This window comes from Pimephales promelas, chromosome 20 (genome assembly GCF_988280905.1).
Source record: "Pimephales promelas chromosome 20, fPimPro1.hap1.1, whole genome shotgun sequence".
Classification (NCBI taxonomy): Eukaryota; Metazoa; Chordata; class Actinopteri; order Cypriniformes; family Leuciscidae; genus Pimephales; species Pimephales promelas.
This window is the reverse complement of record NC_142788.1, coordinates 17,670,694-17,697,645: the sequence shown is the minus strand read 5'-3', so window position 1 is coordinate 17,697,645 and position 26,952 is coordinate 17,670,694. Positions and strand designations below refer to the sequence as shown.

General features: G+C 37.7%; 1 protein-coding gene across 4 annotated transcripts in view; it reads right to left on the bottom strand.

Moving 5' to 3' along the window:
* Window positions 1-26,145, bottom strand: part of camkvl (CaM kinase-like vesicle-associated, like) — a 42,876-nt gene extending 16,731 nt beyond the window's left edge. Inside the window, exon 1 of one of the 4 annotated variants that reach the window (XM_089124330.1) lies at window positions 26,114-26,145. Coding sequence is in view for 1 of the 4 variants with exons in the window: in XM_039651511.2 (XP_039507445.2) it covers window positions 19,903-20,114 (212 nt within the window). In the remaining 3 variants the exon portion in view is untranslated. Of the gene's footprint in view, window positions 1-19,879; window positions 20,135-26,113 lie in introns of those variants that run through there. The other 3 variants (XM_039651511.2, XM_089124328.1, XM_089124329.1) reach the window with 3 other exon arrangements.
* Between the last annotated feature and the right edge of the window lie 807 nt (window positions 26,146-26,952).

Here is a 26,952-nt window from a genome sequence, read left to right as displayed (position 1 = left end):
TATTTTCAGACTTGTGTAGGCAGAAGGAGAGGAGCTCATTGTATTAAAAGACCGCAGGTACAACAAGACAGATTTTATCCATTAGAAAGACAGAAGCCATCAAAGCATTAATTCATCTTTCTGTCTGAGGCTTCAATCTGCTCCTATTGTCTTTAACATTAAGTGGAATCATTACCATTGATGACACAAATTGATTTCATTGTGGTTTTGCCACAATAATGAGGCACTCCTGCTGCTCACTGTACTCTTTTCTACGTCTGAGAAGCCAATGCAAATGTTGCATCTACTTCTTAAGCCGTTTGCCTGCTCGCTGCATGAGCGAACTCTCCTCCCAATTACAATCAGCGATCTCCACATCGTTCATAGTTCCCTCATCACTGAACTGTCTGCGAGCAACAACAGAGCAGAAAATAATTCACACCCGCCTTTTTAATAAGCAAACTTTGCTCAGTGCGCCGATGTAAATTTACAACATCAGTCTGAGGGAGGAACAGCGGGTGTATTTATTTCTTTTTTTTTTGGTCAGAATTATGGACATATTTTAAAACCAAGCTCCAGAACAAATGCAAATGAAGCTTTCTAAATGGATTTCGATGAAATGATGCCCGTGCCATTTGCTTTGCGGCAGAAACACAGGGCTGTGAATGGGTCTTTGCGACATTTTTTTTTTTTTTCCAAGCTACATTAAAGCCATTAGCGGAAATCAAATATAACCAAAGCCATTTAAAGCTAGAAGAAGCTAGGCTTCTCGTCGGCTCGGTACAGCAGGAGATGTGACTATTGCTCCGGTTTTCTGTATAACGAGTTTTTAAAGCATGCTGGCAGCTGTGGTAAAAGGACCCTTCATAAGAGCCTTCTTTCAGCAATTCTGCTGCTTTTTTAACACAGATGCCTGTGTCCTAGCAGAATCTAAATGAGGTCCCTGGGGTCTCGCACAGCCATGGCCACATACAAGACATCCGCATCATTACCTTTCTCTGTCTCCCTACAGGCCACTCTTCAGCTATAGATACTGTCTATGTCCCAGAGGGCAGAGAGTGGAGCTAAAACAGGAGCTGGTGTGTGCAACCTCTGGTCAATGGACACCTACGGATAAAAGCAGCGATTGACTCAAGCCAAAATCTATTTGACGAGTGAGGAACAGCTAGGATAACGGTGTAATAAAACGTAATGTCTCGTTGTTTGATGATTGATTAACAGATTTACATTTGGAATAAGGAACAAAAACAGGTTGTGATAGACTTGAGAGGGTTAATACATGTCCGTTGTCCGCTTGCTATTTTTTATGAATTATGCATTAGCATTGAGTGGATTATCAATGAAAGGAAATGCAGTAACTCATGTTTGTTGCTGTAATGAGCAAAGATGCACTTGCTTACCAACTAACTCTGACTTTATTTCAGCATTACGAACAAACCTTTGGGTTGCTCGGTGTTTTGGTCTGAGATGCACTTTCTCAGCTGAACACACACACACACACACTGATGATTTGAACATCTAATGGTTATGTTTGTAAGAAGGGGGTTTGTGACTCCAAAATTAAAACCACTCACTGTCACTAATATCCAATATACACATTTTTTTTTAAATCATTTTATGTTTTCACCTTATGCTCACTTACAATGTTAAGGTTTCCTGCACCAAAAACATGGTAGTTTGATTTTGTTACACTTTACTCCAAACATCTTCCACGGTGCAAACATAAATTAAAAATTATTTTCAGAAACTGAAATACAATCTAAATATTAGTTGGTAATCATTAATTCAAAATTAAATTCAAACAAATTTTAAATATTGCTTCGGAAACTAACTGAAATAAAAAATATATTGAAGCTATATAGAAACATTTGAGAAAAATGACAATCACACAACAGAATTACTAAAACTTAAACGAAAACTGAACATTAAAAATAAAGATAATTCAAAATATTTATGTATATTAATAATACATAACCAGTTATAAACTGAAGCATAAACTCTTTACCCCAAATATTAATGGGCCTTTTTTTTGCTTCTCTGTTTTATGTCACATTTAAAAAGAGCCTTTACATAGATGTGAGTAACAATTCTTATGGGTTGTGGGTTTGCTGTCAGGTCTGATATAGTTGTTATAGCAAAGACAGCCTTTTCAATGAGTGGTGACAGGTTCACAAAACAAACCACACTGAAATGTGTCGCACAAACTGTAAAGGTTAGACTGATGCGATCAGGCACCTTGTTATAATGAAAGTTTCCGGTTTAGTACAAATTAAGCTTTATCGGAAACACTGGTGACATACTGTCAATTAAAACTGAAAATAATTTAGACCAGTTTTACATGCTGAGGGATGAGTAAAAATTGTCTGTGGTTATCGACAGAGACAGAGAGACACAAATGCTGCCGATAAATCTGAACTTGTTAAATCCAGATCATTTCTTTAAAAATACATCTCACCTACTCGTTTCTAATGTTACGCAAGGCCGCATGTGCAACCCAACAGATTGCAGACCCGCAAAAACAGGAAGGTGCTACTTGGAAGGAAAATGCAAAAATTGCTTACAGGTCAGGGAGCATGATTATTTTTCTCATCTGGTTATTTTTTATTTAATTACATAAAAAAAATGTTTTTTGTTGAAGCTTAATAATATTATGCAAAGTGCTCTGCTTTCTTTTGGTTCAGCTTCTCATGGCTTATTTCTAATGTGTCAGTATTTTTGGTTCAGCCTCTCATGGTTTACTATAGTCATTAAATTGGCCTGTCAGCTGATCAATTTAGTGGTGAATAGGAAGGCTTTATGGTGTAATAATTATCGATTTGTAAAAACCTCATCTGCTATATAATGTTGAGGTTGACTGACTGAATTGCATACTGTATGTGCAAGTAAAATCACAAAACACTCAGCTCACCTACATTCATGTATTGCCTCTCTCTCTCTGTTTCTCACACACACACACACACACACACATCCTTCTGGCACTTTCTTTCACCAGCTGTGATGCTAAACTAACACTGCAGACTGTTCAAGGTTCTGTTTGAAAAATGCCTCAGCTACTCTGCACTACTTTATTATTTTCATGTAAAATGAACCATTACAGAAGCTGGGGTATAGCCTATTCTTTTCCCCTCAAACCCCAATTGGCGATTGTACTCTAAACAGTTTGTCTCCATGCTATATCTCTTTATTCTGATGAAGCTTTGATCCTTTATACTATTGTTCTTTTACCCAGCTCCCCCTTTTCGTGGTCAGCCTCTGTTTTCAAATGTGGAAAAAAAAGAACACGCATAAAAAGAAAGAGCGAATAAAAGACACAACCAGATTTTAAACAGAATTGAACAAAGGCATTGTGTAGAATGTTATTATAGTCAAGTCAAATTTGGCAACAGAAATGGAGAGCATCTGTTATGCACACAGCCAATTAAAAATTGTTATGTCATTCATTGTTTGTAACAATCACAAAAATGCTTAATTATATGATGCACTAACAGAAATTTAGAAATAGGGTCAATACAGGTCAAATACTGTAAATGCCTCATTCATTATATGTCAGCCATTATAATGCCATGATCTCAAAAAGCTGGTCATCTCCAGTGTGAGCCTCAGGCTTGCTTGCTATAGGAGTATATAGCATGACTTCTGAACATGCTAATATAGATCATAGATTCAAGATCATATAGATCCAAAGTCATAGTTTTACATTAGACATCAACACAGTACCAAAAACCACACACAAAGACCTAAATATGTTTAGATCTTCACAGTGAAAGGTAAAACGTCCGAAATCTCTGTGTAAACAATGAGTGACGTACACGCAAGCGACCACTTCCGGCACATGGGCAGACAGAAGCGCCCATGCCTTCAGATCATTTGGACGTGACTGTGATTACAAGAGGTAAAAACATTATAAATACTGTTCGTTTTCTCACACAAACCGCTCGTTTCGTGTCTTAGGCCATCAATGTGTACTTACATTACGAGTCATTAAATCATGTTTAATTTGGACTTCTCTGTGCATGCTCTTTGAGGTGGACCCCCTAAACCTCAATTATATGACTGACTGACAGACAACAACGGTTTGACCTAAAAACATCAAAATTGAAAATACTGTGGAAACAAAGACAGTTGTTTTGTGACAGATGTCCCAACTAATTCATTTGAGTGAGTCACTTATGCTAGAACAGCTCCATCCAATCGATTCAAATTCCAACTGATAACTTCAATGATTCAGAAAGGATCGACCGATTCATTAAATAAAACAGATTCAAAAGAGTCATCCATTATTGAATCGGACATCGCTTGTTCTAATTCTGAACAACCATAAAGAGAACACTTTATTGCTGAACTATTCCTATACATACTCCACTTTAGAGTTTAATAACTATGAAATAAAATAGCTTGGCTACTGAAAAGCTCCATGATTTCAAGTCAGCATGAAATGGAAACGGCTTCAGGTCTCACTAACTTCCCTCTGTCTCGTTCACTTGGATGTATAGTACATCATTGCTTTTATGCGATATGGAGCTGATTTATTATTTACAGTTTTTTTTCCTTATGAATTTGTTTTACGCGCCAGACCTCTACTTATGCAAGGGGTCAAGGGTCTATCTAAATAAACTTCCCTCGCCCACAATGTTTAGAAAACATTTCAAAATGGCGGCAGGGATTCCCCCAAGGGGAAGTGCTCAAAGACGTTTGTAAGTGTATGTCTAAAAGTGGAGTTAAACACAGCCTTGGAATGAGAAAAATTTAAGTTTGGAAATTGATTGGATCGTAAGAAGTTGGGCTTTGCTAACTAAATGGTGTCAGATCTGAATGCCATTTTGCAGTTATGGAGGATACACCCCAGCCTCCGCCGAGACACGTCATGAAGACAACAGATGTCGTTTTGAGTGGAAGGGGAGGTTAGATTACGAGGGTGCATGAATTTTTTATATGCATATATAAACCATTTAGCCTATTATAAGCACTGCAACATTCTGTAATAAAAGAAGAGTTGTCGATTTTGATTTCATGGTGACTTTAAAAAACAGAGACGATACAGTACTGAGAAATGTAGAAATTTAGCGACGCTGCTGCCCATCATTGATTCTACCAAGTGAAAAGTGAATCTGAGTTTGAATGAACACATGGGTTTGACATCAATAACACCATTTTTTAAAGTTAACCAACTAGAACAGACTTGTGACCCATTTTGGTTTGTAAGTCACCCACCGAATTAGAACTTTAATCTTTATTAATCAGACCTCCCTATCAGAAGGGTCTTCAAGCTAATGAAGAACTTGGCAACAAACATAAGTAATGGGTCCACTGAGGAAGTAAGCTCACACCAGAAACAAAGTTTTATACAACTAACACCTTTGCTAAAGTTGCTGTGAATGGAAAAAATGGCTCTGTGGTAGTTAATGAGGACATTGCATGGACCTACTGCAGCTGATGAAATAAAAAAAATATTGTTTTTTCACAAGGTGAGGTGAATCTGGGATATGAAAGATGCAAGTGTGAGAAACAGCCTTGCGCGCCCATGCGAGTGCAGCCATGTCTTCGGAGGAGAATTAGGTCAGTTGGGCTCCTGGGAGAATCAGAGGGAAAAGAGAGAGACAGAGCAAGAACAAGCGAGTGAAATAGAAAAGACAGCGGGGATAAGGGAACAAAGTAGAAGTTTAAAAGTAAAGGATGAAGGAGAGAGAGAGGAGAAAGAGAGAGAGAGAGAGAGAGAGAGAAATACCTGAAAGGATTTAAGTGGAAGGTACCAAGAGAAAACAGCTCGACATAAGTGCAATGCTTGTTGTTTTAAATGCTTTGCCTTCAAGTCTCTTTGCGACAATGAACTAAAAAAAACATGTACACTGCAAAAATGATTCATAGATCACGTAAAAAATGCATTAATTAATTATGAAACATCACCAATATAGGCTTTTTTCAGTTTACTTTGAACAACTATCAACGTAAATAATAATAATAATAATAATAATAAATTTTTTTTGTTTTGTTTTGTTAGGTCAAATATCCCTTATCTAAAAAATGCTTTGTACAGTAGTTCAGTCCCGTGCATCCTCTTCCCAGCATGCACTGGGACATACATAATTAATATGGTTGTACTGACCATTTGTCAGTTTTCGTCAACTACTGTTGTTGATATTGCTGGCTTTAGAAATAATGTTCTTACAGTTTCTTGTGTGGTCATTTATGGAAGATTTTACATAATGAGACCTAAAAGAATAAATCAATTGAATTAAACTCAGAACAAGATATGCAAACTACTGCCTTGAATCATTTAAGGTTTATGAACACTTTTTACTGAATAGACTCTGAAAGTATCTGTACAAATCAGAATGATGCAGAGATGCTTATGTGGAATAACATTTGAAAGATGAAACAAAGAGAAAAATCTACACTACTAAAGTTTACACAAGAGTATCGACATTTGTACTGTCTTTCAAAAGCAAACTGCTAATCTTGTGCACACCACAACAGCTCTCCAGCTAAACTAACGGCGATGTGTTCCTCCCTCCCCCCTCAGTCATTCAAAAGCACAGTTTCATCTCTCGCTCTGTACTGTAGGGCTTGACACTGTACTGGGGTAATTAGTTAGTGGCTGGAATAGATAGACGTATGAAATATTAAGGGACTTCCAAAGGGACCCAACTTCAAATGAAAATCTTGCTGGCCTTAAATGTGCCAAGCAGAAAAACGTGAAATATGTACTAAAATTAACAATGACAGGGAACGTGTATGTCCTTGGGATTAGTGTCATTACAGATTTCAGGATTCGATTCAAATTCACAAGCTCTTGATTATGATTCCATTAGATTCAGTTCTGATTCATTTGAGCATATTTGATTTGCTAATATATGAAAGACAATTCTCAGCTAATGTTGTATTATGCAAGGAACCTTCTAAGTTGGTACATTACACAATTTCATATTCATCTGACGGTACGCAAAAAGGGTTTTTATTTAACACTAATAAGTTACAAAAGCATAGCCACGAGTGTGGTCTACTTTATCTCTAGATGTTTTAAACGTTTTTAAATCTGAAAACTCCTGAAAAACAGTGCTAGGTGTTTTCTCGATACTTGATATTTTCTCGATATGCCTTGAGACAGGTCTGACCAGAGTATTTAAATGTTGAGCAAGCAATCTCATTGGCTGCTGGATCAGCCAATTCCAATCAGCTTGTATCATGTGGTAATGATGTGATTGTTTGCAGATTTCATGAGTTTCATGACTGAACTAAATATTTATTTGTTTGTGAATATGGTCTATATTGTACAATACTGCTATAGCTCATATTGTATGTTTTTGATTCACTACAAATAACCAGTTAAAAAGAGTCATTTGGTCATTAATCGGATTACAATCGACCCTTATAATATTGCATGCAGCCATTCAAAACAACTTAATAGAAAGACCATGTTTTATGCCCATAATTTCACAGTAGATGGACGTTTTGTCTGTTCAAAGCAAGATGTGATTAACTGGAAAATGTATATTTTTACCCAGTCCTAATGTGTCATTGTACCATTGTACATCATATGTCAATCACCAGGCAGCCAAATTCGTTTTCTGCAGTAAATTTCCTTAACTGCACTCAGATGTTTTCGAGAAGTCACATGTTGGGAGATTGTATAATGAAGGGACAAGTCCTCTGCTAAAGGCATCAGCTTCAGAGATCGAAGACCAGAGAAGCAGCAAGAAAGCACCAGAACGGGAAAATGAAAGGCAGTGTAAAATATTAAGCAGCGAAATCCGCTCCCTTGCGAAGCGACATCTGATTATGGTGGCCATGTTGCGTAAACTCTCAACGTCATTTATCCTCTTTGTGCTCACGGACTGAAATTAACCACTGGGATAAAAAAAAATTCCCACACTATCGCAAAGGGTACTTAACTCATTAATTTGTTTTAATACAGATTCTGATGTTTGCCTCCTCAAGAGATACATTATGAAATGCTCGCCTCTACAGCTCATATTCAAAATAGCACATTGCTACCTCAATGAAGAAAAACACATTGACTGGAAATCAGAAGTCCCGACCGCAGAGGAAAGTGAATCAGCAGGCCAAAGTCACTGAAAATTGCCCATCTGGAGAGTTTGGCTGCTTCCTCTCGCTGTAAACTGTCATTGCTGTCTGTCACACCAACACAAAAACTAACAGTGCTAACAGTTTAGCTATTAGCGTCATCTCCTATACTCTAACCTAAGGCACATCATTACAAAGCAGCCAAATATAGGACCAAGGGGTGACGATTCAGAGTTTTAAGTAGGTGGATTATCTAAAATCAGGTCAGTGAAAGACATTGCAGGCTCATTTCCCTTTACTTCCCATTGTATTCGCTTGATACTTCAATAATGCGTTGTGCAATAGCTCTCCTCTCTGTCAGTACTGTAGTCTCAGCCTCGTTCATATCTAGAACATTAGATTAGACATCAAAGGTTTGGTTATTTTAAAGAATGCCCAGAGAGGGACAGAGTGTAGAAGTGTGTTGAGGGGTGAATGGGCTTTAAACAGAATACATTAACAACAGAGCGTATGTGCGCATGACTGTACGTATGATGCTACAGCACTCGACTTGCTATCACGGATGGGTAAGTTGGTCGAGAAAGACAGCAGAGAGGAGGACAGGAGAAGGAGGGAAAACAAAGTGATCAAAAACAAGGAGACAAGAAGCCAAAGGGCAGAATACGAAGAACGTCTGTAGGAGGACAGAACACATGAGTCAGATTGAGAAAAATGTTCAAAAACAATACATTTTTGACTGTACAGCTAGGCTAAAATAAAACATCAAACATTTATTTTTACGGTTGGAATAAAAAGGAATGTGATTTTTCATCTGCTACGTTGCAACATTAACTCAATGAAATTTAAATAAAGTGTGTAATTTTGTTGATTTAAATACTTTCTAAGTATTAGTAACCCAATATGCTTTGGTTCGGTTCATTTTTAACACGCATAAAAAATGCTCTATTTTAACATCCATACCAGCCGGACAGAAACATTGGTTTCTGCATGGTTTCACGTAAAATGTGCTCATAAAATGGTAAAAGTATATTGTATAGTATTCTGACATAAACTTTAATAAAGTGTGACATTGCAAAGAATTTTTATCTGATAATTTTAAATTATGCAGTTGCACTACTAAAACTGCTTAATAAAAGCACAACCACATTTACTGTAACAGTCATAACAACAGAATTGTTCTTAATGATTCCTACAATAATGACAGGGTTATTATAGTTAACTAAAAATTATAAAATAATTTTTTATTATTTGAAACAAAAATATTACAAAAACTATTTTTTTAAATTTAATTTCTGCTAGTTGGCAAAGCAACATTTCTCATTTTCATTTAGTTATTTATACTACTAACATATCTAGAACTAAAACTGAAATAAAAATATATAGACATTAAAACCAATAACAGATTTTAAAAAATCATTGTCATACTAACAACAATTCGCCATGCAACATGCGCACGTGCTCTTAAAGGGTTTGTTGGATGACTCTCTGATTGGTTTATTTCACATTATGCCCAAACCACACCTATGAATAATGAAGTTATTTCAGACCAACCCCTTTTAAATTTGCGTTGGGCGCAAGAGTAATTTATCCCGCCGGTAAAATAGCAACAGCGCCCAAGACCTGCCCACAAAGTTACTTGCGCTTTGTGCTTGATACTTGCGTTTCAGATCGTTAAAATAGGGCCCCATTTATCTTTGAAAAAATCCTTTAAATCACAGAACAAAAGTATAAAAAAAGTAAATGCTGTCTGGCAACAGTTGATGAGGTATGAATGTTCACTATTCCTTTTAAAGCGTTTAATGTGAAAAAAAGAAAAAAAAAGAAAAAAAAAACGGTGCAGTATCCCTTTAAGGCAATGTCAGTTCTGTTTGGTGCCAACAAAGGTGCAGAAATACACACAAATTCAGTTGTACTGCTGTTTAATAATTTAAAGGCTTAAAATTTACCAAATCTTCTTTTAAAACATGGACAAAGGCTCCAAATTGTGTTCTTTTCACATGTTCTTTCCTCAAAAACACAGTCGCCGTGTAAACGAAAGACACATCCAATAAAATATTTTTACGTTTTCACCCGGAATTGTTTGCTTGTAAATGGGGCCTTAAATACACAAGGAATAATGACGAGACAAGGGACATCTGTGAGCAATGAACCAATGAACCAATGACAACATGACACATCAGACAAGGAAACACATGGCAGGATCACATGACAGGGAATCACAAAACAAAAGACATGAAACAGGAACATGAAACAAAACCAAATCGTGACACCTTGCCAGTTCAGTTATAAGTTTAAAAAAAAGCAGTGATTTATCACAGTCTTTATTATAAATAGAATTGGATTATCAGACAGTTATATTATGACACCAACAGCAGTAATTAAATTTCCAGTTCTGCAGTGTTTTTTATTTCCCCCTCCCTAGACAAATAAACAGAAAGAGGAAGATTAATGGCTCAGTGTGGGGCATCATTAAAATGACAAGAGTAGCCTATGTAAAGTGCATCGGAAACGCATCTCATAATGAGAATAAAGATTTCAATGGCAAAGGCTTCATCTCTTTTTGTTCCTCATCTCATTCTCCATTCTCTTTTTCCATCTCTCTTTATCCTTAAGTTGGAGTAATGGTGGACAAAACGAGGAGACAGGGAAGGGTCCTCATCACTGATTTATGTTTGCTCCCGTGTCCCGAATGTATTTACCACACTTTGAATGTAATAGAAAGCGTCGCCCATCACAAAAGCGCACACAAAAGCGCCAGTCTTCATTGTAATGTGGAAAGCCTCAACTTGCATATCTCGCTCACAAAGCCCCGCACCCCCAACATCCACGATTATTTTTCGCTCTTTTTTTTTTTGCTTTGTTTTATGGCAAATGGGGAAGTGGAAGCTGCTCTGTCTATTTCAATGTAATCGAAAACAAAATTATGCTGAAAAAGGTGCCTAAACAAGGTGGAGTTGGTGGAAAGCGCTCTTCAAATTATATAATGTAGATGATGAAAGAAATTTGATGGAGAGAAAGAGAATGTTTGAGCTTTAAGACTCACATGACCCTCACAATGGCTTAGTTGTCAGTATATCTCGAATTACAATATAATTGCCACTCTGTTCCTGTGTTAATTTCTGCTAAAGGGGCTATCATGACATTTCTATGGCTTGGCTGTGGTGGTCTTCAGGGGAGCAACTCAACCTTTGCTTGTACCCTATATGCATATTAGTAAAAACAATTATGTTACATTATCTTTCTTTAATATAGTGAGGAGTGCTACAGGGGGTGAAAATTATTGGTGTTCAACATGCGGCTGCAGCAGATCATGGCATGGCATCTCAGCAGTGCTGTAAGATCTAAGCTTAACACTTTATGACTCCCAGAGAGGGTTCACTGAACAACTGTCTAGAAGAACCGCAGCTGGCATGAATGAGGGCATTTGCTTGGGTAATGGGGCACTTAAAAGTAACAATTAACATCTTCTAAAAAGATCAATAAACATATTTCCTACTTGGCCTCTATGCAATATCCTAACTTACACTTATTCTATATTTTATCAGTTATAAGGCCTTTAATTAAACGCATGTCAATGGCATTGTTAGCAACATGCTACTGTTTGAGCTAGAGGAATGTTAAAACATACATACATTTGTGTCCATTAATTAACACGCGCTAATTGGTAATGTGTGTATAAGTGTAAATGAGTGGATGTGTTTATAATATGGCATTAGCATTCATAGGTATTTTTATGTAAAGTGTTGTTCTAGCAGACATATATTTACATTATTAATGTGTTGACAGCATCTAACTGACAAAAATATGAAAAAGTCCTGTGCCAATTTGTATATTATAACAATCTATATTGTTAAAGCGCTAAATTGACAGCAGAATATTTTAGTTTAATAGAATATTGAACTTGTTTAACACATTTATTTATTTCTAAATATAATATAAGTGTAGTGTAACTCATTTTGAAGGATTCCATCACTTTACCCAAGCCTAACTTTTAAAACAAATTACATTACTGAATAAATTATTTTTAATTTTATTTCCTTAAAAATGAGTAAATACTGTAAATGTACAGTATATTGTAAAAAATTATTGTCAATTTATTATTTGTTTGTCATTTATTATTTGTATATAACAATTTGTTATTATTATTATAAAAGTATTATTGTTGTATCTAAATATTAGTACACTAGAAATATATTCACAAGCATTTAAATATAATTAAATAATATTAACAAATAAATATAATATAAAGGATTTGTAAAGAGGCAAATTGACATTCCTAAAGACATTATATGAATCCAAACAATACATGTCACCATTTCGCACGAATACCTAAAAATACTAATGAGATTAGAAGGACGTGTGCTTGTCTAAGTTTATTCTTAAAGCACACTGTCTGTCTATTCAGACTGCACATAAAATAGTCCCAATCACAATTTAATAGTTATTGTAAAGCTCATTAGATATGAGCGATAAAACCTATGAGAATATGTTTCACAAGCTTCTTATGAATCCTATTTCATTCATCATTAAGGGAGGGTGTTTATAGAGATTACAAATCCATCAAGGAGAATAGCTCATTTATTGTAGGTTGATATGATTAACGTGTTTACTTACTTTGCTTAAAACTGCAAACAGCACATCTGAGTTTATGAGCTGAGTGTTGGACAAGAGACTTAGACACCAGGAGTACTGAAATACACCCATCCATTTACAAAACGCATCTGTGGGAGGTGTGTTGTGTGTGGGCAAAAGGTATGAATCTAACTTGAAAGTGTTTTCTATATGTAGTCTAGCATCGAGGTGGCCCACAGGAGTCAGATTGAATGCTCACTGGTTAGAAACTCAACAGAAAGGCTTAATGCTCATATTGTGGATTACGTGTATGCATTATTTTTCTCTGAATATATTTAACCCAGATGTCAGATCTTGAGGGTAACTGCTGTGATGAGACTCCAAAATTAAGTAACCACTTAATTGGCAGCATCCAAGAGGTGAAAACAACGTTGTGTGTCACAGTGATAATGGGCATTAACATGTTTATAAATAACCAATTGCATATAGAGCTTCATTTGTGACTCATTAATTGTGATTTCCCTCCACTAGTGTTATGGAGACTATAGTATGTAATGTTTCCACACTGACTGACAACAAGCCATTTGAAAAATGTGAACTCGCTAGCATATGTTCCTCGCAGAGGTTCTCCATTCTGTCTAGCTCAAGGTTGCCAGCACTTACTCTCATAAGTGGCGTAATTTGTCGAGAGGCTGGTGGTAATAGAACCCAGGATAAAAAGCTGAAATGATTCAGAGCTTCATCCAGTAGAAAAACATATAATGATGCTGACATTCAGGATATCAGCAGACTCTGGGGTTCTTTTATATGAATTCAATGCACCATTGTGTCAGTATAACAGTACAAGGGTGTCTTGCACAGTCTAAGATGTTACATTTGTTTTGATCAAGTCTAATTTAATTTTAAACCAAAATCGTCAGTGACTGTAAAAAGATGGAGTGACGTTCATAGGCATCTTGGAAAACTCAGCTGGGAATTTAATCTTGTCTGGATGCTTGTCTTGACTTGATTTCATTGCCACCTTTGTGAGAGTCGCCCGATCAGACAGATTTATATTAACCCTTTTGGATGGGAGGATATGCATCTTTAGTGAGACGGCTGAAAAAAAATGTCATACTAAAATTTGGGATTTGCTTTGTCTGCTGTTATATCTTGCACAAAGTTAAGTGCTCAAGGCTTTTTAGCATACTTTACTGATCATTAATTTGTATGGACAATCAATGAGTCACAAAGGATGGTTGTTCAGGTCTTGAATAGGGATGAGCTCTGTAGACTCAGAGACTGATGGTAGGGTGAGGCTCTGCCCAGTGGAAGACAGGGTTTATGACAGGAAAGCCGAACAGTGGAGAATACATTATACGGGATTACCGCTAGGGATTCAGCACATTTGGAGCACTTAGCTCAATTACGCAGACTCACCTGAAAAGGGGTATAACATAATTAATGGGCTTAGTTGGAGTTTGGCTACTGATAGGTGCTGAAGGTTAGAAATATGTACAGGGTTTGCCAAACAGGAAACTCATATGGACCAAAAAAGTACACGCTATTATAAGGGGAAAGGAACTGTGTGTAAGCATTAGTCCTGGCCAGTTGCCCAAAATTTAACCGTTTAACCGTTACCTGATAATACTCATGAAACCGGCTCAACCTATTGTAACATCTCGCAAGGTATTAGGTGTTGAGATCTGTATAGGTATACAGCTATACATAGCAATATATATAGCTATACAGATGTATGTTTAGAGATGATGATGATTCAGTTTATTTACAATGCGCTTTTCTCCAAACCAAAGCGCTACACAGTATGGTAAACAAATATAAGATAATTAAACAATAATTAAAAACAGAAAAATCAAACAACATACAAGATGATACAAGGCATAATACACTTCGAAGACGATAAACATTTTAAAAAAGATGGGTCTTTAAAGACCTCTTAAAGCAGTCCAAAGTTGGGGAATTTTTAATCGCAAAAGGAAGTTTATTCCACAACCGTGGGGCGGTAACTGTAAAGCAGCGACCACCCATCGACTTTAATTTGAATGTGGGCTACTGTAGAGTAGAAGAGTCAGAAGCCCCTTTCACACAGAGATTCCAGAAAATACACGGATAATGTGACCCAGCATTTGTCCCGGAATTTTTTGATTTCGGTTCATTCACACTGCCAGTGATTCGCCGGGATCTGTGAGTGCGTTCACACACAACCCGTAAAAATCCCGGGAAGACACATGACGTCTGGATGAGACGTATAACGGACGCGTCGAAAACATGTACACGCGCATACCGTTCCACAAAGCTGGTGAACGATCTCAGCTTCAGTACGGATGGTGAGGAGCTCCTGTCTCTGCTTCGCTCCAGTTTGCAGGTATTTGTTCATCCTTTCTTTGTTGATGACGAACACAAACTTTCTTCTAAGAGCAACAGAGTCGCGCGATGGCACGAGCGTCATCACAATGACACACCATTTACGGCATTGGTCCTGGCTTTTGTTCACACAGCGAGCGTCCCGGGACTGATTCCCCTAGGTCCCCAACCCGGGATCAGTCCCGGTATCAATCCCGGGTCGTGTTTGCGTTCACACAGAAGGCGTTCTGGCAATTTCCCGGCAATTTCCCGGGATCAACGCGCTGTGTGAAAAGGGCTAGACTTGGACAGACGATTTGGAAAGTAAGGAACAACTAGAACACAAAGGTATTCTGGTGCTATCCCATGAATAGCTTTATATGATAAAATCAAGAAAGGCACCTTTGTCAGTCCCCAGGAGGAAGCAACACTCCTAGTGGACCCAGGGGGCATCCACAATCCAGTGGGCCAATCTCTCTTTTTGTCTGGAGACAGCTCTCCCTGCTGTCCCCCAAAACAGACAAAGAGCTGCTCAGAGTGTCTGTGCGGTCCAAGTACACAGGGAAAATATCGGACATAGCAACGATAAGGCTGGGTCTGTCTTGTCATGAGGAAGCACTTGCAGGTTCACCACCTGACCGCTAAAAGGAGTAGTGAGAAACTTGGGCAAGTACCCCAAAACTCCAGGCATGTTTCGCTGACAGAGGACTCCAGCAGGTTCTCAACCCTGTTGATGGAAGTGAGCACATCTACAATGAGAGGGTGCATAACTCGACTGACTCTAGAGGGTTCAACTGGGGGCTCTATGTAGGACCATCAAGTCTACAGAGGTCCCAGGAGGGAATAAGGGGCAGCCACCAGTTTTTTCCCAAAGATCCCCTACCCATGCAATGATCAGGCTAAAGACTGCTCAGAATCAGCGTGGAGTCAGTCTCTGACTAGAAGATGCTAAGGCAGCATCGCTTTTTTTTCTTGGAGGACTTAACCTCCTGGCGCCTCTTGAGGAACCTGATAATCAGCTTTAGTTTTCCTAAGGACTAACCATCCACTGCATTGTGTTGTGCCACTTTAGCAGCCATATGCACTTTTAGGGTGGAGAGGACAGCCACTTCTCCAGTCTCTACTGCAGGAATGAAGCACTAATCCAACTACCCATCCGCGAAGAGACGGCACTTTGAGGCATATAGCCACCTTTTGGAGTGTTTCAGAGGTCTGGGTGTGGGTGCCAAATTGTGCCCTGTTCCTGAGAAGAAAGAGCCTCCCTCATTGAATTTCGGTGGGTTGGGGTTGTCTGTCGTCAGGAGCTTCGGAAGGGCATGTACGGTAGAAACAGCACAACCTGTTCTTTGTCCCCCCTGACTTTTTACAATGTCCATGCAAACAGGTTTACTGGGAAAAATGCAGTGTTGTGCCATCATCTCCGTTGATGTAATTTCCACTGAAACAGGAATCTAAGGCGGGACATATTGAATGGCTCCTCCCCCTTTTCAAAGAGCCAATAGCATTTGGTTTACCTCACAGACTGAAGGTAAATAGAAGTCGGTAGTCGGTACTTGACAGGACCATCTGTCCATCATCGTATAAAGCCCGCCCTGGCAATTTGATTGGCCCGAACGTTTCTTGTCTGATCATAACTACTCCTCAATGGATTGAGTCCAGACCGAACTTCCCGACCAAAAAATGTTGTGGGCGGAGTTCGGGCTGGCATCCAGGCTAAATATATATTGTTTGTGCCGAGAATTTTCACGTGAAGAAATCTATAGACCCGCGAATATAGCTTGCGTACTTTCATAGTCGTGTGGTAGAACTTTTGTCAAGCTTGTCAAAGGTATCAAGCAGGGACACGTTTGTGTGCATTTTGTTTTGTGATTTCACCGGAACGAATAGAGTCTATAGAGAACGAATAGGAGCGCAGTGTGTCAGTGTTCACCGGGCTGTGGTCAAATAATGATGCAGTTACAAGGTGTGTATAATTTACAGTCTCACAAACGCTGCACGGGTGTTAACTAAGCCCACTTATTTACATGTTGCTGTATAGACTGAACAAAAAATGGTTGACATTTTTTAACGAAATATACCGTCATACCTCCCAGATGATTGTTTATATTATGTATTTTAACAGTTTTGTCCAATTAAACCATATGTGACCCTGGACCACAAAACCAGTCTTAAGTTGCACGGATATGCTACTGTATTTTTGTGGCAATAGCCAACAAAACACTGTATGGGTCATAATTATCGATTTTTCTTTTATGCCAAAAATCATTAGGATATTAAGTAGATCATGATCCATGAAGATATTTAGATATTTAAATATTTTTTATAGTAAATATTTTCTATAATAAATATATTTATTTCCTAGCTTAAATATATCAGTTTTATTTTTGTAAGTGGATACAGCACAATCGCCAACAGAAATGGAACCCATTAAAGGCGATTTTCTCGATAATAAACTTTCTCTCACTAAAGACTCAAATGGACTCCACAGTCGCCAGATCCCAAATGCAATAAAGCGTCTCTGGTAAGTGGTGGAATGGGAGATTCTCATTATGGAGGTGGAGCTCACAAATCTCCAGCAACTACATGATGTTATAATGTCAATATGGACCAAAAGCTCTAAGGAATGTTTCCAGCACTTTGCTGAATCTATGCCATGAAAAATTAAGGCAGTTCAGAAGGCAAAAAAGTGTCCAACCCAGTACAGGTAAAGTGGCCGATGAGTGTACAATATGCCATCCTGCAATAACTGAAACATTGTCACCAGTCCTGGCTCAGGGTCATTTCCTGATCTTATTCTCCTCTCTTATCCACTATCCAATTCAAATAATGTCCGAAAGGCCAAAAAATATCCTGGCAGAGATTCCACCCCGTAGCTGACCCCTGTTTCATTCTTGTAATGCAATCCCGTATCCACACTACCAACTTTTTTTTGTTTTGTTTATTTCTATTGCTAATCCACTGTGGCCCATTTGCTTTTCCACTCAACCCCCTATTTTTGCCACATTCTGAGTTGGAGTCTGTCATGGCCATTAATCGTTTATTACAGATCTGTTCTGAGGCTTAGCATTTGTGAAATCCTGTAAATGAGTGTTAGCTAGGAATTCCAGCATCATGCTGCTATGTGTTAAAAGGATGTGCAAAATTTCTGTCGAGTTCACAGCTCACCTGTGGGTGCGTCTGTCACTTTCACAAACACCTCTCTGGCTACAAAGGCTATTTAAGTGTGGCACAGGGTAAACCGCTCTGTTTCAGCAGCTACGACCTGCAGCTGAAAGCTCTAGAAGGATTGACAGAGCCTCCTCAAACAGCAAGGCAGGCCTTGCTTTGCCTCCTCAAACAGCAAGGCAGGATGTTACAGAACAGAAGTATTGCCATCAAATAGATGGGCTCTGCATATAAATGTTAAACACATACCAAATCCCTAATTTTCATGATTTCATTTATGAAGTTTAGCTGAAATGTTAAAAGATCTCAGATGTAATTTGTCTAATGTTTTCCGTCTACAAAGCATTGAATTTCTTTCAGCGTGTCTAGCAATTGACAGAACCAATTAATAAAGAATTTGATGTGCCAATGGGATAATAATAATTAGACCAGAGGTTTTAAACGGAGTATGTTATTAAAGTAGTGATGCACCATACCGGGTCTCCCAATTTTGTATTACTTAAATTAAGTTTTAAAAATAAATAAAAATATCACATCATGATTAAATAAAACCTCAACAACTTAGACCAAAAGTAAAATGCAGTAATGAGTATTTTAATGCCTTTGCAATGTAAACAACAAGCCCTATGCATGAATAAGCTTGAAGACCTCTTATTATAAATGAATGAAAACAATATAGCACTACATGGGATCAAAAATACATTTGAATTAGTGTATATATATATATATTTACATATATTCCATTGGCGTTGCAACTGTTTTGGAAAAGTAGGCTAGGCTAACTTTATTTTAAAAATTAAAAATGTCATCAAAATGCCAGTGTGTGCTTGTGGATATTTAATTATGCATTCAGAACACACACACACACACACACACACACACACACACACACACACACACACACACACATAAAGACTTTTGAATCTATTATTGAATCATAACCTGCACACTACACTATAAACAGGTTGACTTTACTAGAAGACTTAAAATATAGGCCTACTTGGTGTTCAACATGTTATGTCACTACTATTGTGAGGTCGTTTCATTTGAACCTCAAGTATAGCAAAGCTGTACACAGGCTTTACTGACCCTGAATTTCTCTCAGCCCTAAACAAGCACTCTCGAGTTAAGCCTACTTGTACAATAAATGGATGAATATATCACATGACAATAGGAAAAAAAATGCGACAAAAACACAAAAGAGCAATGATCACTAAGCACAAAAACAAGTTCATAAACCCATTAGGGAACGTGATGTCATATGTGCCTACCTATTTTTGTTATTTCAAACCCGCCTCGCTTTGATTTTGATGGCTTTTTCTCGTTACTCGTTGCATTGCTCGCCACTATCACCTTAAAACATTTCGAAAAATCTCACGTAACGATGCAACATAATCGCAAAACTGTTTCTGTTGCGCTCTATTCTCCTTTCTTCCCCTTTAAAGAGTATCCATAAAATCACGTGTTAAACAACTTTTCGGTGTAAACGCGGTCAAGGCTCTAATTACTACAGGAATAATTAAAACACGCAACACTTGAGGCAATCGCGCGCAGAGAAACAGCATCGCAACCTCACACGTTCACTGACAGGTAGATTTTTTATTCGGCATCTTCGCGACTGTTCCCTCACCTCACAACTCTATCGCAGTCTATAAACTTGAACATGGGTCGAAATGAAAGAAATCATGATGTCCTAGTTTGTTTCAACAGATGTTCCGCCTGTTTTGCGGTGCTATTTGATAAAGAGAAAACGCTTTAGAGAAAAGACATAAAACAAATCAAAGACAATATAGGTTACCAAAGCATCTAAAGTTGTTTTACCTGCTCGGATTGGCACAGAGTACGCACGGGATGGATGAGAAAATCCAAACTTTGAAGACTGCGAGCCCTTGATCGGCTGTTAATGGCTCGTTTATGAGAGACGCATTAGATCGGCGCAGTTCTGACAAGATATGCGAGCAATACTGCTGTCTGTCCCTCCCTCCCTCTCTCTTTCTCTCTTCCCCAGAGAAATAAATAATCTCTGCTTTCATCTGGATCACTGAATCGCTCCCTCCACCCCACCCTCTCTCTCTCTCTCTCTCTCTCTCTCTCTCTCTTACAGTCACACACGCTGTTGATATTTTCTCAAAACCCTCCCACAAACATTTCTAGATCATAATTTTAAAAAATAAAATAATTAGGGGTGGTGATGGCGCAGTGGATATGACCCATGCATTTGGTGTGAGAGACCTGGGTTCAAATCCAATGTGGGACACCAATGTGTCCCTGAGCAAGACACTTAACCCCTAGTTGCTCCAGAGGCGTGCAACCTCTGACATATATAGCAAATAAGTCGCTTTGGATAAAAGCGTCAGATAAATGTAAATTAGCCATTTTATTTTTAAAGCATGGCCGGTCCCCAAAATGGATGATATTTTAGAGCCAGCTGTTTTTGCTTGCAGCCAGAGCCATCACTAAAATTCACATGGCCCAGGACTACATATGTACCTAACCCTAACCCGAATTGGCACATATCTGATTTATATCTAATTTATTTCCACATATGAATGAGAACCTGAAACCGATCTCGAAATATCCGATTGCATTTTATTTTCTTCCTGTTTACACTGTCATAGAACACATCCGATCGGTCACATATGAGCAAAAAAAAAAAAAAAAAAAAAAAAAAAAAATCGAAATTGGGTCACATTTCAATGACAACCTTAAATGAGGCCTGCACTTTTCATATTAACACAAACAATATTAAAAGTGAGGAGTTAAGAGTCTGGCATTGCTGTGTGTGCTCTATTGGACCTTTTTGGGCCCCTTCATCAGTGAGCCCCCAAAATCTAGTAGAGCCTTCATAAAAATAAATAAATCCATAGATCAATTCTTTTTATCCATATTGCACACATTTGGCCCTATTTGACTGAATTGACTACGTTTGCTTTTCTGTAATCGATGGGACAACATGCTTAGGTTTGTAAGTAGCCTCCAAACGGATTTGCTGGTTCTCCATCCTGGACCTGAGGATTTTATTTATCACCTGATTTATACCAGTGGCTGGCTCATTAGAGACTGCAAAACCTGAACTGGGTGTGTCACGTTCAAAATGTGCAGAGCTGGGGCCCTCCAGGATTGAGAAGCACTAGCAGATTGCAAGCGACAGGATTACTACATCGGATTAAACTGAAACAAACATCATTTCATTATCTACGCATCAGATGAAAAGCATGGTGGGCTAGTGAAAATCTCTCACTGTGTCCAGTCTCGTTCAGGAAAGCGTAATATATTGGACTTTCTTGTGGGGTTTATTGTAGTCATTAAAGCCACAAACGAATTAATACTGGCATCATTCTCAGCATGTACCAATGAGTTTGGTATCTGCATGTTCTCACGCTATTATGAAGTTCATCAGTCGGACTGGGAAATGAGAAGCCCTTTCTTCCAGTCTATAGCCATTATATCTCTATGAGAAGAGCAAGTTTCTTCTTGATAGGGTGAACCATTGAACCACACAGAGATCAAGGCAGCGATGCTGTACAAGGTCTATAGTGTGCCAATGGGATACGGACAGATGGCTGTGTAATTACGCAGGAACTAACCCTGTACATATAGCTTTCGAATGCGAATATGCTCAATTATTCTTGTTTTCTCAAGAAAACAACTATTCTGTCATTCTATGATAATTGCATGACAGATCAGAACAGAAAATTTAATGTGCTCTAATTTAGATGGTGATGCAACATAATGTGGAAAGAAATTCAACATCAAAGCTCATTGTGCTAAACACACTTTTAGCCTCAAGGAGTTCATTATGGCTAGCAACACAGAGCAGTAGCATCTACGATATGGATATATAATACTAATATAACTGTAAATGTAAGGGATAATGTAATGTATTTTATTTTGTGATAATGTGACCAACTGACTGTACATTATCTTGCTGCGTTTAATAATGATAAATACACTTAATATATACATAAACATGTATACATGCTATATTGATTCAAAATATTTTATAATTATACCAGTAAATAATATTAATTTGAGATTCAGCTAGGCCTACAATATACAAAACAATCATTAATATGACAATAACATTAATAGTGAAGTCCTCTGAGGTTATCTTCACTTCATTCAATAACTGAGACACAAAATGGCAGCAGTTGTGTTTAAGTGAAGTAAGAAAATATGTGATCTGTGTGTGATTCTGATGTTGATAACAGCTAGCTTACTGCTAGTCTCATTTATCCAACAAACAATCTACCTAACAACATTCAACACTGTCAGTCAACACATGCTGTTTAGTGTGATAGTGGAACTGTTAGAGCAAGTGAAACAGTGTTACCTCAAATTTAATTTGTCTAATAAACTGAGTGACCTGTGTGAGTATTTATTCAGCACTTGCGTGTAGTTCGGCAGAATGAAAAGTCCTTATTCCTTTATTCCTGATATCTGTCTCTCATTAGCAATCGTGTCCTGCTTCATGCCACAGCCATGTTAAAAACATCATTGTATTCATTCATCCATAAAAGATCCACCGGCATGACGACAAGATCCATAATTCCGCTTAATGCTATGCGTCATCAAACTACGCCTTATTATTGTAAGAGGTTAGCGACCCCTGGTGGTGAAAAATCCTACATATTGTACCTTTAAGCACTGAGTAATACTAAGTAATGTACTATACTATAGGGCTATGGTTAGGATTAGGTTTGTTGTGGGGTTAGTTGCATGTCATTATGCATAACAAGAACACGGTAAAATAAAGTGTGACCTATTATTCTTTAGTGGTTCCATTGAATGCACAGACATAAAACACCAGAATAAAATATAACAAAGCCTAACGTCAGACTTTTCTTTGACCCATGATCCATAAAATCAAAAGCTCTATAATTAGCTATTGGGTTTTAAGAAGGGAGGAAATGGCCCCACTGGCACAGGCCTATGTAAGACAACCTATAATTGGACCACAGGCACACCCATTGAACCAGCCACACAGTGTCCCAGCATCATGCATTATCATTTAATTGTAATCATTATATTGCCCAAATGTAGTTGCAATCGAAGAAGATCACGACGTAAACGACAATCTGTTCAATGCACATAAATAAGAAATCTGTGCAGTGGTTTACAAACACACACACACACACACACACATCTGTTCATGCATTTCTGACTTAGCGATCAAAGGATGAAGGCAGCGGTTGCAATAGTATACATCATACGGTTATTTTCTGTGCTGGAACTAACACGCATTTGTCTTTTTCAGATAGCCTTTCAGGGTGAAATTTGGCTTTCGCCCACATGAGTTCACACTGTGGCCTTGGGTTTGTGTGACAAAGCTTTCTTCAGAGAAAAATAATATCCTTCAAAAATATCTAATAGAAATGTGCAGCAACTGTGATGTGCTTAAATGCAACATATATTGAAATGGTGTGTGCTGCAGGGATCAAAAGCAGACGGATGTAATTCTCAACAATATGCTCCATTGAAACGGGGTAAAACTAACTGCCTTCAAATACAAATCTAACACAAATAGAAACTGCAGGACAGGTCCTTGAATTAACTTCGTTAAAGGCAAAGCTTCTACAGAGAATATATGAAATAGGCTATTTTCTAATCTAAAAAGATGCAGAATTAGTTACGCAGTGTGCTTTGTCTGGTACAGGTTTTCTGATCGTACAATACGGTTAAAAGGAATCGTTCCCTGGCTAATGGGTTATCGGTCGCATGTACTAAATGGCCTTAATTATGAAGCTATATTTGAATGGGGATGTAGGACAGGGATTACTCTGACATTTACTGAGTATAGAGGTAAATCATAAAGTGATATGTCCAGTCCAGCATCTGTGTCTGAATGTCATTGATCCAATAAATGAAAACACTGACAGTGAAGTGTTTGTGTGAGTGTGACTTTAAAGTCATTAATTGGCTGGCCTGTGAAAGCTGATTTAAGCGATTCGATTCTGTCCCAGCACACATTGACTGAAGTGAGTCGGAGAAGTTCATTAATCAAGTGGACATAATGGCGAGGAGAAATATGGGACATTCTGTGATGGCTGATATTTTGGAAAAAGGTGAAATTTATTTTGAAAACTGGATTTTTTTTTTTTTTTTACTTTATTGGGATTTCTATGAGCACCAAAAACATAGGTACTATTTTAAGACCTTTTGTGCACAAAACCTGTCTTATCTTCAGACAGAGGTCTCCAATTAGCCTGCTCTTTCCTCTTGGAGGCCACTGAAATCTAGTTTTCGGAGTACACACAGACACAGACACACACACACACACACACACACACACACACACACACACACACACACACACACACAAACGCAGTCACACACGTATATTTTTATCTGAAATAGGAGCTAGATGTACCCTTATTCTCACCAATCAAAATATTTCCTGTCTGTTTCGGGGAATAAAATCGCATACTCTCTTGAGTAGGTACTTGTTTTTAGTAAATATTTACTTCATGACTGCTAAAAAAGTATGTTCCATATAGTATGAATGTGTGTAATTTGAATATAATCTGAGGGCACTACATTCACGACCTACCAGCAATAAATGTGAAATAATTGTGTCACTTTGTTTGCATGCCATTTACAAATCCTCTCCCATGGCCTCATGCCATGGGATTGTAAAATGTCAATTGAAACCACACTTCAGAATCTCACCTGTGCTGTGAATTGAAACTTCTTTTGTCGCATACTGTTTTTCACCTATAGTAGGGATATGTTTCTATGTTCCTATATTTCTGCATACTGGTCACATCACATGACTTTGATTTGAAAGAAGAAAGCTTTCAAAAATTCTTTAAATGAGATGCAAAGAACAATGAGGACCAAAAGTCTATTTCAAGATAAAAACACATAGGCCTAAGTTTAAGTTACATGTGCAACTCTACCAGGGCCTCTTCCACCATAAATATTGAGAAGGACCCCCACCTCCCTCCCCAGAATTACTGAATTGATAACTTTACCTTCTGGAAATTCTCTGTTCCAGTTTCATCTCCTTATTAATCTGTATTATGATATGCAGAAGACACAGGTTGTATTAGAAAATGAATGTATCTAGACCCAGAGCAGTCTTTCCCCCAGATTTTAGAGGTCACTATAAAATGAGATATACCCAGAAGAGAGAACGCATGAACTGGGTCAGAGTGGAAGTTCTTTTAACTGTTTAACAGTTTAACTGTTTCATATGTAATACCCCTGAAGAAGAAGAAGTATAAAAACTAAAGATTGATAAAGAATTAACACGTTACTCATGTATAACAAATACTCAAGTCATTTTATTATGAGTGCATGTTTCACTCATTGTCTCTGATATATTGTCTACCATAAATTCACATAAAAGACTGATGAAGACTAATGCAATGTATAACTCAATTCACAGACATGGAGTTAATTTCCCAAATTTGCAAGTTTAAAATAACTCAAAAACTGAAATAACATAATGAACTTTTAAATACGTAAATATTATTACCTCCCCTCCCTCCTGTAGCGGGCTAGTCGCGAAACATCCATGCTAACCATGTGCTCAGGCAGACACACTAAATTTAGAAAAAACAATGTGCTAACACACACACACACACACACACACACACACAAATCATCAGTATTTAATTAACCAATGTTTATACTCAAAACTGAGGTGGTTAGTTAGCTGAATAATAATAATAAAAGATTGATAAATATTTAACACAGGCTGCAGTGATGCCTTTGTCGTAACTGTCATCACTATGGCGAGCGAAAATAATTAATTTAATAAATGAACATAACACTCTTCTTCTTCTTCTTCTTTTTTTAAAGCACAAATAAGCATTTAAACAATTATAATGCATTTGAAAAAAGACACTATATACATAAAATCCACAATATCACACATCCATGCACTATTCAAGCAAATGATAATGTAATCTTACATTCAGACCGATTCAGACCCATAATAAGAGATACACCTTAAATCAATTGCTCACTGTTTTCCCCCACAACTGGAAAGGTTGAGTGTTAAAAATAGCACAGTGAATTGTCTTACCTAGTCCCTGGTCGTCTGTCTCTTCGTCTTCGAAGATAAATTCAAACTCCAACACATTAAACTCCAGACATACTTAAAAAACAACCGACACTTAGGCTATGATTTCAAAAAAAGAAATGAGAAAAATGTAACTTACACTCAGCAGACATGCATCAAAAAATAAACCTCGAGTATGACATTTTAAATTATATTATGTAAAATAGTTTATATCAGCAAAAGCCAATTTTCTAATTGGTTCGTTTCACTGCATCGTAAATGGTGATTTTAGAAGCGTCTTCAGCAATTTTCTACGGAGTCCCTGAGGGGACACAGTGATGGCAAACTACGAAATGGAGAAAAAAAAAATACATATAATTTTTTTTTACGTTTTTGCGCTAGCTAGCTAAACTTCGCGCACTTCGTGAAGTGCACAAGACCATTAGCATTTCTTCCTAAAAAATTACCAAAGTTTTTCGATATTTTTACTTTTTAAAACTTGACTCTTCTATAGTTACACCGTGCACTAAGACAGACAGAAAATGTAAAGTTGTGATTTTCTAGGCTTATATGACTAGGAACTATACTCTCATTCCTGCGTAATAATCAGGAAACTTCACTGTCGTACCACACCATGAGTGCAGCAGGCGTAATGTTATGACACAGCGCCTGAAAATAGTAGCTACTCAGCTTCCAACGTGACCCATCGAGATTTCCCGGAGATTTCCTACTTATACCGGTTATGCGCATGTGCAGACTCACAGTTTTTTTTTTTTTTTTTTGTTTTACAAAAGGTACATTTTCCTGTTATAATGTATAATTTCCCTTTAAAATGCTTACTACCATATGAATATTTGTACGGT